Source organism: Acinonyx jubatus, chromosome B4, assembly GCF_027475565.1.
Source record: "Acinonyx jubatus isolate Ajub_Pintada_27869175 chromosome B4, VMU_Ajub_asm_v1.0, whole genome shotgun sequence".
Classification (NCBI taxonomy): domain Eukaryota; kingdom Metazoa; phylum Chordata; class Mammalia; order Carnivora; family Felidae; genus Acinonyx; species Acinonyx jubatus.
Genome location: NC_069387.1, coordinates 28,979,278 through 28,994,551, shown reverse-complemented (window position 1 = coordinate 28,994,551; position 15,274 = coordinate 28,979,278). Strand labels below are relative to the sequence as shown.

Genomic DNA, 15,274 nt, shown 5'->3' with positions numbered 1-15,274 from the left:
CATTTTTCTCATTCCTGAGTCCATGGTCCAGAGAGGTTTTCCTCTTGTGCTAACAAGATAGTAAAGCCCTCTCATTTTCTCTCCCTTTTGTCTCTCCACAGAAGAGGTTCCTTCCCCTCCATGCCTATGCCATTTTATCTCCCCCAATTCATATGCACGTACCTCATACCTCGATCCTGCCAAACTGTCTCCCTCCACCTGTGGAGATCCTTCTGCCACGCTACAGATTGATTTCCTGGATGTTCCAAGTGATCTGTCCTCCATGCAGCTGTGTTTGAGGGATGAGGGAAATCCTGGTCCCCCTACTTCCCCACCATCTTTACTCCTCCCTGAATAACTATTGTTTTAAATCACCAAGTTTTGGAGTACTTTTGTCATTTAAGAAAAGTTCACAAGCATACTTTGCAATAGAAAATATGCATTATTTTATGTCATTAGAACATTTACAAAAATTTGATACTGTGTTTGATTATTTCCATAATTGGCTACCAACAATTTCTCCTACTCTGTGCGTTGTGAATATTGGCTAGCCTTATGAATTCCTTACAGAATGTGATGGAAAACTACAAAAGCTTTCAATTCCAGTCTCTAACAAGCCTTATGGGTTTTGCTCTTGCCAATCTGGAAAATTGATATTGGAAGCTGAAAAATAGGGGAGAGGCTCTGTTATATAGTTATAGAACAATAAACAAAATTCAGGCTTAGAGTAACTTGCAGGGTTAAAACCATACCCAATAAACTTGTGGATCTGGCTAAGGAAATTTCCAGCCAGAATACTTAAAACACTATTTGGCTTATACTGCTGATATGCAATATAATAATGCAAGAGAAATAAACTAAAGAAAGAACTGTTCAATTTTAAAGCAGAAATCAGAAAACATATAGAGAATCTGGGACTGCCCACAAAAGAAATTCTCAAAGTAAGAAATCACTAGGGCAAAGATCAAAGCCATAGTACTGACAGTAAAATGTAGTTTCAGAATCAAAGTCAAATCAAGGGTGTGACTATAAGGCTCCCTGTTAAGACCTCAGAAAAACTTAAATATTCTCTGTGGATCCTAGTAAGACAAAAGTGCTTTAATAATTAAAGGTATTGTCCTGCAGAAGGCTGGCATACTTTAAGTAAGACGTTTATTATGGATGTAGCTTTGGGGTAAAAGAAGGAATCACAGTAACATACAAAGAAAACAAAGTTTTAAGAGAAACATCATCATATTACACTTAAAATGACAGACATTTCAAAATGAAGAGAGATCTCTAGGTCCCCAATAAGCTATGAGAAGGAAGCATGCTGAGTGAGCTATTCAGTTACAAACATGAGCCATTTCTTATGGAAAAGGAATGATGATTCAGAGAGGAAAATCTACATGCCACACTGCAAAATAAAGACTGCTTCATTTTTGGATTAGGGAATCATTCCCGGGGAGCAAAACTAGACTTCAATCAAAGTACATACCCTACCCTGAAAGTCAGGAGAACTGGTGACGTGTGTCTGCTTGGATTTCATAGCAGATTTCTCAACTATGTGCTTTCTGTTTCCCCCCTATTTGAATAATAGTTTCTATTGCAATTATCCTATCCTTTTCTCAGTAGTATGTGTTAAGTATGTGTTGGGAGGAGTGGGGTACAGATAACTCAACTTTTTAGATAACAGATTTCCAGATTAAGAACAGCTGTGCCAAGAACCCACATCTAGACCTGGTACAGATGATAAGATTTCCCTCCCTTTACGTCTTGGCTGGCCCCTAACCAATAAAATGTAATGGGAATTATGTTCTCAGGTTTCTGAGCCCAGGTCATAAGAGGACTTGCAGCTACTACTTTTGACCTATTAGATTCCAGCTGTCATGTAAGGATGCTTAGGTTTTACTACTAAATGATGAGTAATGACATGAGAGAGAAAAATTTAGCCCTTAGTCATTGCACCAACCACCAGACTTCTGAGGAAGCCATCTTGAACAGTCCACAGCTGAATGAAGCCACATGAGTAAAACAGCTGATAAAACATGAAGCATAGGAATCATCCCACTGGGCCCAGCCAACCCCAAAATCAATTAGAAATAATTATTGATGTATTAAGCCTCTAAATGTTGGTGTAGCTTGCTATAGAATAATAGAAAAATGAAGCAAAAATATGCATTTGACCACAAAAAAAACCTTTAAAACATCCAGAAAGTAGAGAATTTGTACGTCTTATTGTCTGCTGTTAATTTTATAAAAAGGTAAACCAACAATAAAAAAGTAAACTACACTTTTTGAAACAAAGGAAACTTAGAACACCTATAGAATTCAATATTCAGTGAAAAATGTATAGCTTGAATAGTGTTTATTGTCATAAAATGAGTGCAAAAATAAATAAATTACATATAACAACCAATGCAGATTTGAAAATGAATTAAAAATAAAGAAAAAAGATCAAATAAATTAACAAAGATGAAGATTAAAGTAATTAAATAGAAAACATTAACAGCAACAAGAAATAAAATAGTAAAACAGTTAAATGGAACATAAAATCATTTAGTTGAAAGCACTTATACAATCTCCTAGCAAATCTGATTGAAAGGAAAAGAAACAAAAAGAGATACTTTTATAAATGAAAAATAAATGGGAAAAGATGTAGAAATAGACATGCAAAAAAACAATAAAAAGAACACTAAGCATAATGTAAAATTATAAGCAATTTAAAAACCATTAAAAATGGATGAATCTATATTAAAATATAAACTACCCAAATACACATACCAATAATCTAAAAAGGAATTGGAAAAGTGGTCAAAGAAGTACCATTTTTGTTTAAAAAGGCTCCTAGATGATTTTGTAGTTAAGTTCTATATAATCTTCCAATTATGTCTCCCTTATTAAAAAAAAAGTCCTTTTTAAATTCTGATTAGAAATGCATTATTACCTTTGTTATATTAATTTGAAAGGATCAATATTTTTATAAATTTAAATCTTTCCATTTGGTAACACTGAAGTTTACATTACAATATCATTTACAACTCCATCTTAATAAATTCATATAGCATAATTAACTAGTTTATCACTGAGTTAAATTACTCCCAAAATTCTCTAATTATTCTTCCTGACTGCAAAATCCAATCTCTATCCCAAAATTCATCTTTCATAAAACTGGAAGAGTAATCTTAATTAAAAATACCAAATGGGGGGGGCGCCTGGGTGGCTCAGTTGGTTAGGCAACCGACTTCGGCTCAGGTCATGATCTTGCAGTTTGTGAGTTCAAGCCCCACGTCTGGCTCTGTGCTGACAGCTCAGAACCTGGAGACTGCTTCGGATTTTGTGTCTCTGCTTCTCTCTACCCCTCCCCTGCTCACGCTCTGTGTCTCTCTGTATCTCAATAGTAAATAAACGTTAAAAAAATTTTTTTTAAAAAATAAAAAATACCAAATGGATCATTCTTAATATTCTTCAATAAGTCCCCATTTCTTATTCAAAATACAAATTATTATGCCATCTATAAATGGCCTCTATCAGGCATCCTACTACTCTTCTCCTCAATCCAAAAATCCTATCATACTCAAGAACTGGAATTTCTCTGAATAGTCTTTGTTCCCTCAAGCCTTTGTCTCTACACATTCTATAGAGATCTTTCCTGTTTTCTAACCCCATATTCTCAATTACTATATCATAATTCCCATTTTATAGTACATTATTGTTGGAATAGGGACATTATGTCTCAACTATGTGTTAAAAATTCCAGCTTTGAAATTAATGTTATATGTCAATTATATCTCAATTTTTAACAAAAAATTAGAAGCCTTAAAAAAAATTCAATATTTTTTGTCAAGTCTGTCCCTCCTACATTACATTATATTATGATATGTGCAAGAAATTTATTCAATTTATTCAAGTACAGATGGAATGTAATTATAATTACTGTTTATATTTGTATTAAGGACTTAATATCCTTAATACCTAAAAGTATGTAATTTTAACAGAAAGAATTCATGACACTATACATAGAAGAAACTAAGTGAAGTTTCTATAAATTTTAAGAGTTGATGATCCTTGAAAAGAAACAGTAAATGGGAGATCACACTTGAATTTACACTTTTTAGCCCCACTGACAGGATCACTGGGCTATCCAGTCCAACCAGAGTGCATCTTAGAACTCTGCAAATCTGGTCAAGTTATTTAATATCTCAGAGTTTCCTTTTCTAAAAATTGAATACAGTAGTCTCCCCTTATCCACAGTTTTGCTTTCTTCAGTCTCAGTTACCTATGGTCAACCATACTCTTGACTATAGTCACAAGATCAATAGTAGCCTACTACGTTACAATGCCTACGTAATTTCACCTCACTTTATTTCATCATGTGTGCATTTTATCATCTCATCACAAAAAGGATGAGTACAGTACAATAAGATTTTGAGAGAAATCACATTCATATAACTTTTACTGCAGTAATTGTTGTAATTGTTTTCTTTTATTATTAGTAATTGTTGTTAATCTCTTACTTCACCTAAGTTATAAATTAAGCTTTATCATAGATATGTATGCATGTACAAGAAAAAATATAGGATATACAGGATTTGGTATCATCCATGGTTTCAGGCATCCCCTGACAGTCTTGGAATGTATCCCTCTGGATAAGGGAGGACTACTGTAATAATTACTGCTAAGCATAACAAAATATGCTGTATGTGATTTGACTCACAAAACATTCAAATATGTAAAATATTTCTATTTTCTAAAAAATATGTTTGTCCTCATCCATATGATTAACCTGCCAATTGCCCACTTAGTAGATAGTTGCCTAGAGTAAATACAATCTATTTTTCTAACAAATAAAATGAAAATCACGTTAATAGAATAACAAAATATTTTTATCACTTCATCTAAACATGATTTTTTTTTTAAGTACAACTCTGGCTACTGACTGCTAGTCTATATGATGTCTTTGATGAAAAAGGACCCTTTGTTCAGGCACATGCAACTATTCAAGGGTATGCACTTGGCAAACCATGGGTTAGATTTCAACACCCACTTGTACCTTAACCCACTCCCTTGTTTAAGGCATAATTTGTACAAAGTAAGGGCAACCTTGGGTCCAAATGGATTATTTTATCTACGTCCTTGAAATACATTAGAATAATTATTGGAATAATGATCCTCTAAAAGGTACACAACAAACAACAAAAAGCTAGCTCACTTAAAAACTAAAAGTTTTATATGACTTGTAAAACACTTTAAAAGCATTATAATTACTTGAACAGATGGATAATAATACCAACTGATTCTATTATCCATGCTGCCTGAGGAAGCAAAACCAAATGTATTTTCACTAACTGCAAATGCCAAGTAGGGTTCAGAGAGCCATATTTGCAGTTCAGATTTCACTACTAATTTATTCTCTAACCCCAAGTTAGCTTCTATTGATCTCTGTAAAATGGCCTAGATCAGTGATAGTACAGAAAGGCATTTTGGAGAAAGAAGATAAATTCCTTTAAAATTCTCATTAAATCCATAGACCTTATCCAGAAAAAAAATATACACTTACATAGAAAATTTTGACCTTAAATTCAGAAAAGAATAATTTTAAATGACATTAGCTGCTACAGACTAAATGTTTGTGTCCCCCCGCAAAATTCATGTGTTATAACCTAATCTCCAATGTGATGGCATTTGGAAGTAGGGCCTTTGGGAAGTGATTAGGGCATGAAGGTAATACCCTCATGAATGGTTTAGTGGCCTTATAAAAGACGCTCCAGACACGTCCCTTGCCCTTTCTGCCATGTGAAGACACAGCAAGAAAATGGCCTTCTATGAACCAGGAATTGGGCTCTCACCAGACAACAAGTCTGCTGGTGCTTTGATCTTAGACTTCCCAGCCTCCAGAACTGTGTGAAATAAATGTTTGTTTTTTAAGTCACCCATTCTTTGTTATAGAAGCCTAGTATGGTCTGAATTTTTGTGTCTCGCTTCCCTCCTCCCCCAACCTGCAAATTCACATGTTGAAATCCTAATGCCCAATGTGCTGGTATTAGGATGGGGGCCCTCAAGAATGAGATTAATGTCCATACAAAGGAGGACTGAGAGAATGCCTTTGCCTTTCCTGTCATATGAGAAAGAACATGAAGTCTGCAACCCAGAAGAGAGCCCTCACCCCACCATGTTGACACCCTGATCTTGAACTTCCAGACCCAAGAACTGAGAAACAAATTTCTGTTTTTTATAAACTACCCATTCCCTGATATTTTGTTAAAGCAGTCCAAATGGAATAAAACACAACCCAAATGAACTAAAACACTAACTTAAAAACTTCAAATATTAACTATATAATGGAATTATAATAATTTTAAATACACAAATAAATATACTGTTAAATATACTGTTCCGTATAAAGTAAAATGTTAAGTATGGTAGGCAGAATTCTAATATGGCCAGCATGATCTCCATACTTGTGGTTATGCTCTGAATAATCCACTCCTTTTGACTATGAGTGGGACCTGTGACTTGTTTCTAGCCAAGAGAATATAGCAAAGTGATGAGATACCACTCCTTTTATTAGACTGCATTATATAGCTAACATGACAAGATATCATTCTCATGATCATGTTACATTATATAAGACTGTCAGCAAAATAGAGAAACCGGCCTTGAGGAAAAAGCAAGCTGCTGTGATGTCAACTGCCTATGGAAAGGTCTCATGGCTGAGTGCCTCAGTCCTAGGAAGGAAATGAAGTTTGCCACATCCAGTTGAGCTTGGAAGAGTAACTCAACTTACAGAATAGAATAGACCCTAGCCATTACCTTGATTGCAGTTTAGTGAGACCTTGAGCATAAGACACAGCTAAGCCTGCTCAGCCTCCTAACCCATTCAAACTGTGAGATAATACAAGTTATTTTAATAACTGAAAAATTTATGGTAACTTGTTATGCAGGAATAGAAAACAAATACCATAAAGTTGAAAATTTTATATTCAACATCTCAAGTGGCTCTCTCATTTTCTTCCCAAATTTATATTACTTGATTCTTGAACTATTCACATACACTTGTGGGACACAACTCCAGCCACTCACTAAAATGAGTGGTGTGATCCTCTGACAGTTATTATAAAAAATAAAAAGAAAAGTGAACTTGTAGCAAAAAAAAAAAAAGTATTCCAAAGCCAAGATGAAATAAAGGTTACTTACCTTTCATTCGATCACATAAAAAAGAGTGGACTCTATAAGTCACAATTACTGAAGAGCTTTTTCTTATTTGATTCTTACACCTCATATGCCTTTTTAAGATAAATAGATACCGTTTTACCCATTTTAGTAATCAAAAATATAAAGCTCAAGTAGGTTAAATGAACTTCCATTGTCACAGAAGTAGTAAATCACTGTTATGACTCTCAAGATGACCTTCTTTCCTCCATGATATTGTCTATAATTGAATAAACCATGGTAATTTTCATAACCTTGACTTGACAGTAAACATGCTTGGATTTACCATTTTATTTTCTGAAAAAAACTTACTGAGAAAGTCAACCAACAAGAAATATCTTAGAAATAACGTTAATACAAACATACACACAAATGTACACACAAACACATATATCCCCATGTTCACATATATACTAATGTTATCTACATATATAATTATCAGAGTGACTGTTAATTAAATTTAGATGCATAGAGTATGTGTGTTACCTGAACTTGAAGCAAATCTTCTTTTACTTTAAGCTCTTTGACTAGAAACTTCTTTCTGTTATTAAAAAAGGTTTTTAAATTTATCATAGTATTTTAAATTGCATGACTACCTTGCTTTCTTATTAGTACTTAAACCATTTTTAAAGATATAAAATTTCTCAAAACAATCATATTTTTAAGAGACATAAAATCCATATAAGTGATAAATAATTGAAGAACATTTCTCAAGCTAACTTCTCATTGGTATGATTAAAATATGCAAGGGAGATGAGGCAAGGATTGTCAAAGTACACTGGTCATTTTTTTCCCCTCTGGTCATCTTTTCTTAAGTTTTTATTTAAAGTCCAGTTAGTTGGGGCACCTGGGTGGCTCAGTCGGTTAAGCAGCTGACTTCAGGTCAACAGGATCTCACGGTTAGTGGGTCCGAGCCCCGCATGGGACTCTCCTGACAGCTCAGACCCTGGAGCTTGCTTTGGGTTCTATGTTTCCCTCTCTCCTTCCCCCTCCCCTGCTTACATTCTGTCTCTCTCTCTCACATATAAATTAACATTAAAATTTTTTAATACATAAAGTCCAGTTAGTTAACATAGAGTTATATTAGTTTCAGATGTACAATACAGTGATTCAATACTTCCATATAACACCCAGTGCTCATCACAAGTGTACTCCTTAATCCCCATCACTTATTTAACCCATCCCCCCACCCACCTCCCCTCTGGTAACCACCAGTTTGTTCTCGATAGTTAGGAGTCTGTTTCTTGCTTTGCCAACAACACAAGAAACAACACGTTAGGAAGGATGTGGAGAAAGGGGAACCCTCTTGCACTGTTGATGGGAATGCATACTGGTACAGCCATTCTGGAAAACAGTATAATGGTCCCTCAAAAAGTTAAAAATAGAACTACCCTATGATCTAGCGACGGCATTACTAGGTATTTACAACGAGAGTACAAAAATACTAATCCAAAGGGATACATGGATTATCTACAATAGCTAAATTATAGAAACAGCCCGAGTGTCCATCAACTGATGAGTGGATAAAGATGATGTGATACCCCACCACCACCACATACACACATACACACACACTGGAATAATACCCAGCCATTAAAAAGAATGAAATCTTTGGGAACACAAGCTGGTGCAGCCACTCTAGAAAATAATATGGACGTTCCTCAAAAAATTGAAAATAGAACGACCCTACAACCCAGCAATTGCACTACTAGGTTTTTATCCAGGGGATACTGGTATGCCGTGATAGAAGGGACACATGCACCCCAATGATTATAGCATCACTATCAACAATAGCCAAAGCATGGAAAGAGCCCAAATGTCCATCGATGGATGAATGGATAAAGAAGATGTGGTGTGTGTGTGTGTGTGTGTGTGTGTGTGTGTGTGTATAAAATGGAGTATTACTCGGCAACCAAAAAGAATGAAATCTTGCCATTTGCAACTATGTGGATGGAACTGGAGGATATTATGCTAAGTGAAGTTAGTCAGAGAAGGACAAAAATCATACGACTTCACTCATATGAGGACTTTAAGAGACAAAACAGATGAACATAAGGGAAGGGAAACAAAAATAATATAAAAACAGGGAGGGGGGCAAAGCATAAGAGACTTATAAATATGCAGAACAAACAGAAGGATACTAGAGGGGGTGTGGGAGGAGCGTTGGGCATTAAAGTAAGGGGCATTAAAGAATCTACTCCTGAAATCATTATTGCACTATATGCTAACTAATTTGGATGTAAAATTTAAAAAATAATATTAAGTATTAGATTCAAAAAAAAACTGATAGTGGCACCAGGAGATAACCAGAAAACTAGAGGATCAAACATCTCAGAGGAATACAGCAGAGAGAGAGCTCAATCTATAACATGACACCTGTTTTCAATGCCATGATATTAGACAAGTACCTGTACATTTAGATGCAATCAAGGAAGGATGGAGGTAGGGCTGGGGAAATCTTAAATTGATGGGATTTAAATTAGAAATAACCAGGAAAATCTTGAAACATATCCATTTCAAATCTCGTAATGTCTAATTCTATGGAATTAGCTAGATTAGATTTTTTGGAGGTTACAAATAGAAACAAAGAGGTTATAATTTTGTATTCATGAGTCAGAGGATTGGAAATGCTATATCTTTGTTCCCACAACTTTTTCTAAATAGACTCAACATGTTTATTTTCCACGAGAAGTTAGCTTTAGGGGCTGGCTAGCCTGGACCATAACTGCAACCTGACAATTGCCTTTGGGAAATTATTTTTTTTAATGTTTATTTATTTTTGAGAGAGAGAGAGAGAGAGAGTGTGAGCAGGGGAGGGGATGAGAGAGAGAGGGAGACAAAGGATCCAAAGCAGGCTCTGTGCTGACAGCGGGGCTCAAATTCACAAAGTAGTTTGAGACCATGACTTGAGCTGAAGTTGATTGCCTAACCGACTGAGCCACCCAGGCACCCTGCCTTTTGGGCATTTAAACCGGACCTCAGAGTATCAAGAGGGGATTTTTCCTTTTTGATATGGAAAGTTAGTCATTAAAATCATGGCAATGTTCTATTGTTTAAGAAGATGAAAAAACTGATATTTTGGTAACTAATATATCCCAGCACGTACAGCAGTGCTTCCACAAAACAAGCTCTCAATAAATCTATGTTGAATAAATTAAAAAAAAAAGGAATGAAATCTTGCCATTTGCAACAATGTGGGTGGAGCTTAGTATAATGCTAAGTGAACTAAGCCATTTAGAGAAAGACAAATACCATATGATTTTACTCATATGTGGAACTAAAGAAACAAAACAAATGAGCAAAAGAAAAAAAAGAAAGAAAGTAGTCATCTTTTCCTCTCTGAGACAAAGGTCAATGCTACTTATCCAATGAATTTCTTTTCAGAATTTATAGAACTCTATAAAGATTGAATTCACAGTTTCTTTTTAAAATTATGTATTTATATTAGGGGTTTTTAAATGTTTGTTTATTTTTGAGAGAGAAAGAGAGACAGAGCATGAGTGAGGGAGGGGCAGAGAGAGAGGGAGACACCAAATATGAAGCAGGCTCCAGGCTCTCAGTTGTCAACACAGAATTCGATGCAGGGCTCAAACTCACGAACCGTGAGATCATGACCTGAGCGGAAGTGGGACACTTAACCAACTGAGCCACCCAGGCACCCCGTATTAGGGTTTGACTAAAGCAAATTCAAAATGCAAAAAAAAAATTTATATTACTAAAGAGATATTCACTTAAAAAGGCCACTTTACAATAATCCACATGCATAAAAAATAGATCATTCCTTTCACAAAATAAGTATAATAAAAAAAAAAAAAAGAATAGCCCAGACTGAGGAGTTAATATACAAATCACAAATCACTAGCTAAACCATCAAGGAAATAATGTAAATCCTCTGTCCCTAAAATGATTTACAGATTTAATTCTGTTTACTTATTCCTGACTATTTGGTTCATTCTCCTAACCTACCTTTAATTCTTTGTTCTTCCTTTCCCAGCCCTCTTCCTCCATCATATCCTGGTCTGCTTATAAAACTATGGTATTATGTAGTGTTACATTTTTTAGAAACCTGTTAAAAGTTATGTTTATATGACCTCAAATTGTTTGTATAAAATGAAAATGTAAATTAACAAGGAAAAAATATAAACATGTAGCTTTATATCTTACTCTTCTGTATCCTCAGATTTTCTTTTGTCTTTTTTCTTCTCCATTTTTATAGTTTTCTTTGTTCGATCATATGTAGACTTTGCTTTCTGTGTAATTTTATATAAGCCAGAAACAAACAGTTAATGAGACAATAATTAGAGGGAAGTAAAAGATAATATGCATTACTAAGATTTCCATTTTACTTTGAGAATCACTATACTATGTTTCAAGAAAAATTATCTAAAAAGAAGCACAACAAAATTAAGGATACAATCAGAATGCTTGTTATGGTACTCTACTGAATGTAAGTTGTATATAAGTTAATACACATCAAACGAAGTAAATTCCCCTGACAAATTACAGCCAGGTCTTCTCTAATATATACATATCTTCCTGAAAATCATCTATGAAAACTCATGCACTAAAAACTGCAGGATATATGAGAGAAATGAGGTAAGGTGCCCAGCATGCAACAAACATTGTCAATGATATATTTTTTAAAAATAGAAACCTAATAAAAACAGTTCCATTTTACAAAGTTAGATGATTTGAGAAACACATAGTATGAGAAATATAGTTCTTTATTTTGAGAAAGACATGAGGTGTGTTTGTGGAAGTGATCATCGAATAGGTTGCAAATTGTTATCGTGTAGTTTGGGAAGAAGGATTATCTGAAATCACATAAAAAGTTGTAGTGACAGATGTGGACTGGTGTGGTACACTACATACATGGTTAACGAATACAGTGTGCAGAGTCTGCTTTCTCCTTTTACCTAGTACTTTTAGCAGATGAATTTGTGCATAAACACATGTAAAATTCATATTATGTTCAAATTGTTTGTGTTAGAACAAATTTGCATTTCAAAACAAATATTACAGCAGAACCAACCACATATTTTAAAGTATTATTGAATGACTATGTAGTACTAGATTATTTTATACAAGAAAGTTGAGAAAAAAATTAACAATTAGATTACTGAAATTTGTAGATGAGCTTAATAATAGAGACCTATTAAGGCATTAGGTGTTTATTTCCTGTTTTATACAACAACTCCCAAAAGATACAACTTCACTATAGTGGCAAAGTTCTCACAAGTTAAACACAAAGTGTAATAATCCTCATAAAATATGAAAAAACCAGTATAATAATGAATTGCAATGGAATTCTTAAGGTCTCCAGGTAACTTTCTAGTTTAAATATGAGTTTTGGGATGTATTTCTTATACAGAAAAATCTAATATACATTGGCCATCAAAAATACTTGAAAAATGAAAGGAAAAAAGACTAAAAGTAATGAACAGATCATCAGTTAGTTGTGAGAAAACTTCAAGTGGACAAATATACTTGTAATTTCAGTACATATTGGAGAGAAGAAGTGAGCAAAGAAAATAAATATTTGAAGAAACAATGGACAAATTTTACTTTCAAATTTGACAAAACTTTATGCTCACAAACCCACAAAAAATATAAGGAAAACTAGTTCTAAGACATATGATAATAAAATTAAAAGCAATGATGAGGATAAAATCTTAAAAGCAGAGGAGGAAAGTAGATTTTATATAAAATAAAGTGGACAGCAGACTTTTCAGAAACAATGCAAGCCAGAAGATAAAAAAAGAAACTCTTTAAAGTACCAAAAGAAAAGAACCAGCCAACCTAGAATTCTTTGTCCAGAGACAATGTTTTAAAACTGAATACAAAAAAAAAAAGTTTTTTCAGAAATCAAAAAGTTGAAAGAATGAATCAGCTGCAGACCTGAACAACAATAACAAAAATTATGAAGAATCCTTTAAGCACAAGAAAAATGACACTAGACAGAAATAAGGAAATATACAAATTAAAGACCAACATAAATGATAATTAAATGAGTAAATAAACATAAAGACTGTTTTCCTTATTATTTAAATCTCTTTAAAAGGTAATAGTTTACAGCTAAACTAATAACAATGTGTTGTGCAGCTTATACCATAGGTAGTAAAATGTATGAAAATAGTGGTACTCAGGCTGGAAAAGGACAAAGCACATTATCTTAAGGTTCTTAAGTAAAGTCTTAAAACAAGACTGTAAACCCTTTACTATAAAGCAAGCAATTGAGCAGCAAATTAAAAAGTAATAAAGATTTTGTTACCTGGAAGTGTGGTGCTATTGTAACATACAACTAAAAATGTAGAAGTGGTTTCAGAATTGGGAAGTAGGCAGAGGCTGAAAGAATTTTATAGAGCATGAAAAAAATATTTAGCAAATTATGAAAAGAAGAAAAATATTTTAACCTGATAAACAATATTGAAAGAGAAAGAAAGAGCAGGCTGAATGACCATAGAAACAAGAATATTTCCTTTTAAAATCAGGAACAAATGAAAAATACCTACTCTCATTATGTCTATTCAATATCATTCTAGAGGTCTTTGCCAGTTTAGCCAGGCAAGAAAAAGAAACAGTATTACAATTGGAAAGCAAGAAAATTTAGGCTATTATTAGTCACATATACTTTGGATACAAAATTAAGTAAACAAAATTTATTACACTTCTCTAATGACAGTTTAAAAATATTTTTTAAAAGATAGCAATTAAAATAGCATAAAAATCTGAAACATTTATACTTTATACAGCAAGGCTGTCATTCAGAATAAAAGGAGAGATAAAGATTTTCCAAGACAAGCAAAAACTAAAGGAGTTTTGTGAACGCTAAACCAGCTCTACATGAAATGTTAAAAGGGACTCTTTGAGTAGGAAAGAGAGACCAAAAGCAACAAAGACTAGAAAGGAACAGAGACAATCTATAGGAACACTGACTTTACAGGTAATACAATGGCACTAAATTCATACCTACCAATAATGACTGAATGCAAATGGACTAAATGCTCCAATCAAAGACATAAGGTATAAGAATGGATACAAAAATAATACCTATCAATATGCTGCTTACAAGAGACTCATTTTAGAACCAAAGACATTTCCAGATTGAAAGTGAGGGTACAGAGAACCATTTTTCTTGCTAATGGATTTCGAAAGAAAGGTGGAGTAGCCATACTTATATCAAACTCAATTTTAAACCAAAGACTGTAATAAGAGATGAAGAAGGGCACTACATTATAATAAAGGAGTCTATCCAACAAAAAGATATACCAATTTTAAATATTTATGCTCCCAACTTGAAATCAGCCAAGTATATTAGTAAAAAAACACTTAAAGAAACTCATTGATAATAATACAAGAATAGTAGGGGACTTTAACAACACACCTACAACAATAGACAGATCATGTAAGCAGAATACCAACAAGGAAACAATGGCTTTGAATGGCATACTGGACAAGATAGACTTAAAAGATATATTCAGAGTATTTCATCCTAAAGCAGAAGAATACAAATTCTTTTAAAGTGTACACAGAACATTCTCCAGAATTGATCACATACTGGGTCACATGTCAGCCCTCAACCAGTAGAAAATTTTGAGATCCTACCATGGGTATCTTCAGACTGCACAATGCTATGAAACTTGATATCAACCACAGGAAACATTTTGGAAAGACCACAAACACATGGAGGTTGAAGAACATTCTACTAAAGAATGAATGGGCTAACCAGGAAATTAAAGAAGAAATAGGGGTGCCAGGAGGCTCAGTCAGTTAAGCACCCAACTTCAGCTCAGGACATGATCTTATGGTTCATGAGTTTGAGCCCTACATCAGGCTCTCTGCTGTCAGTCAGCACAGAGCCCACTTCAAATATTCTGCCCCATCTCTCTCTGCCCCTCCCCTGCTCCAGCTCGCTCACTACCTCCCTATCTATCTCTCTCTCAAATAAAAAAATAAAACATTAAAGAAGAAATTAAAAAATGCATGGAAGCAATGGAAATGAAAACACAACAGTCCAAAACCTCTGGGATGCAGCAAAGGTGGTCATTAACAGGGGAGAATATAGCAATACAGCTCTTACCCAAAAAGCAAGAAAAGTCTCAAA

The 15,274-nt window shown here is 34.1% G+C and overlaps 1 protein-coding gene across 4 annotated transcripts in view; it reads right to left on the bottom strand.

The window, feature by feature from the left end:
• Nucleotides 1-15,274, bottom strand: part of LOC106977130 (coiled-coil domain-containing protein 7) — a 144,594-nt gene that overhangs the window by 41,816 nt on the left and 87,504 nt on the right. For all 4 annotated transcript variants that reach the window (XM_053225490.1, XM_027073763.2, XM_015074644.3 and 1 more), the window contains 2 exons: nucleotides 11,335-11,420; nucleotides 7,657-7,711 (listed from right to left, as the gene is read on the bottom strand). In XM_053225490.1, the coding sequence (XP_053081465.1) occupies nucleotides 7,657-7,711; nucleotides 11,335-11,420 (141 nt within the window). The remainder of the gene's footprint in view (nucleotides 1-7,656; nucleotides 7,712-11,334; nucleotides 11,421-15,274) is intronic.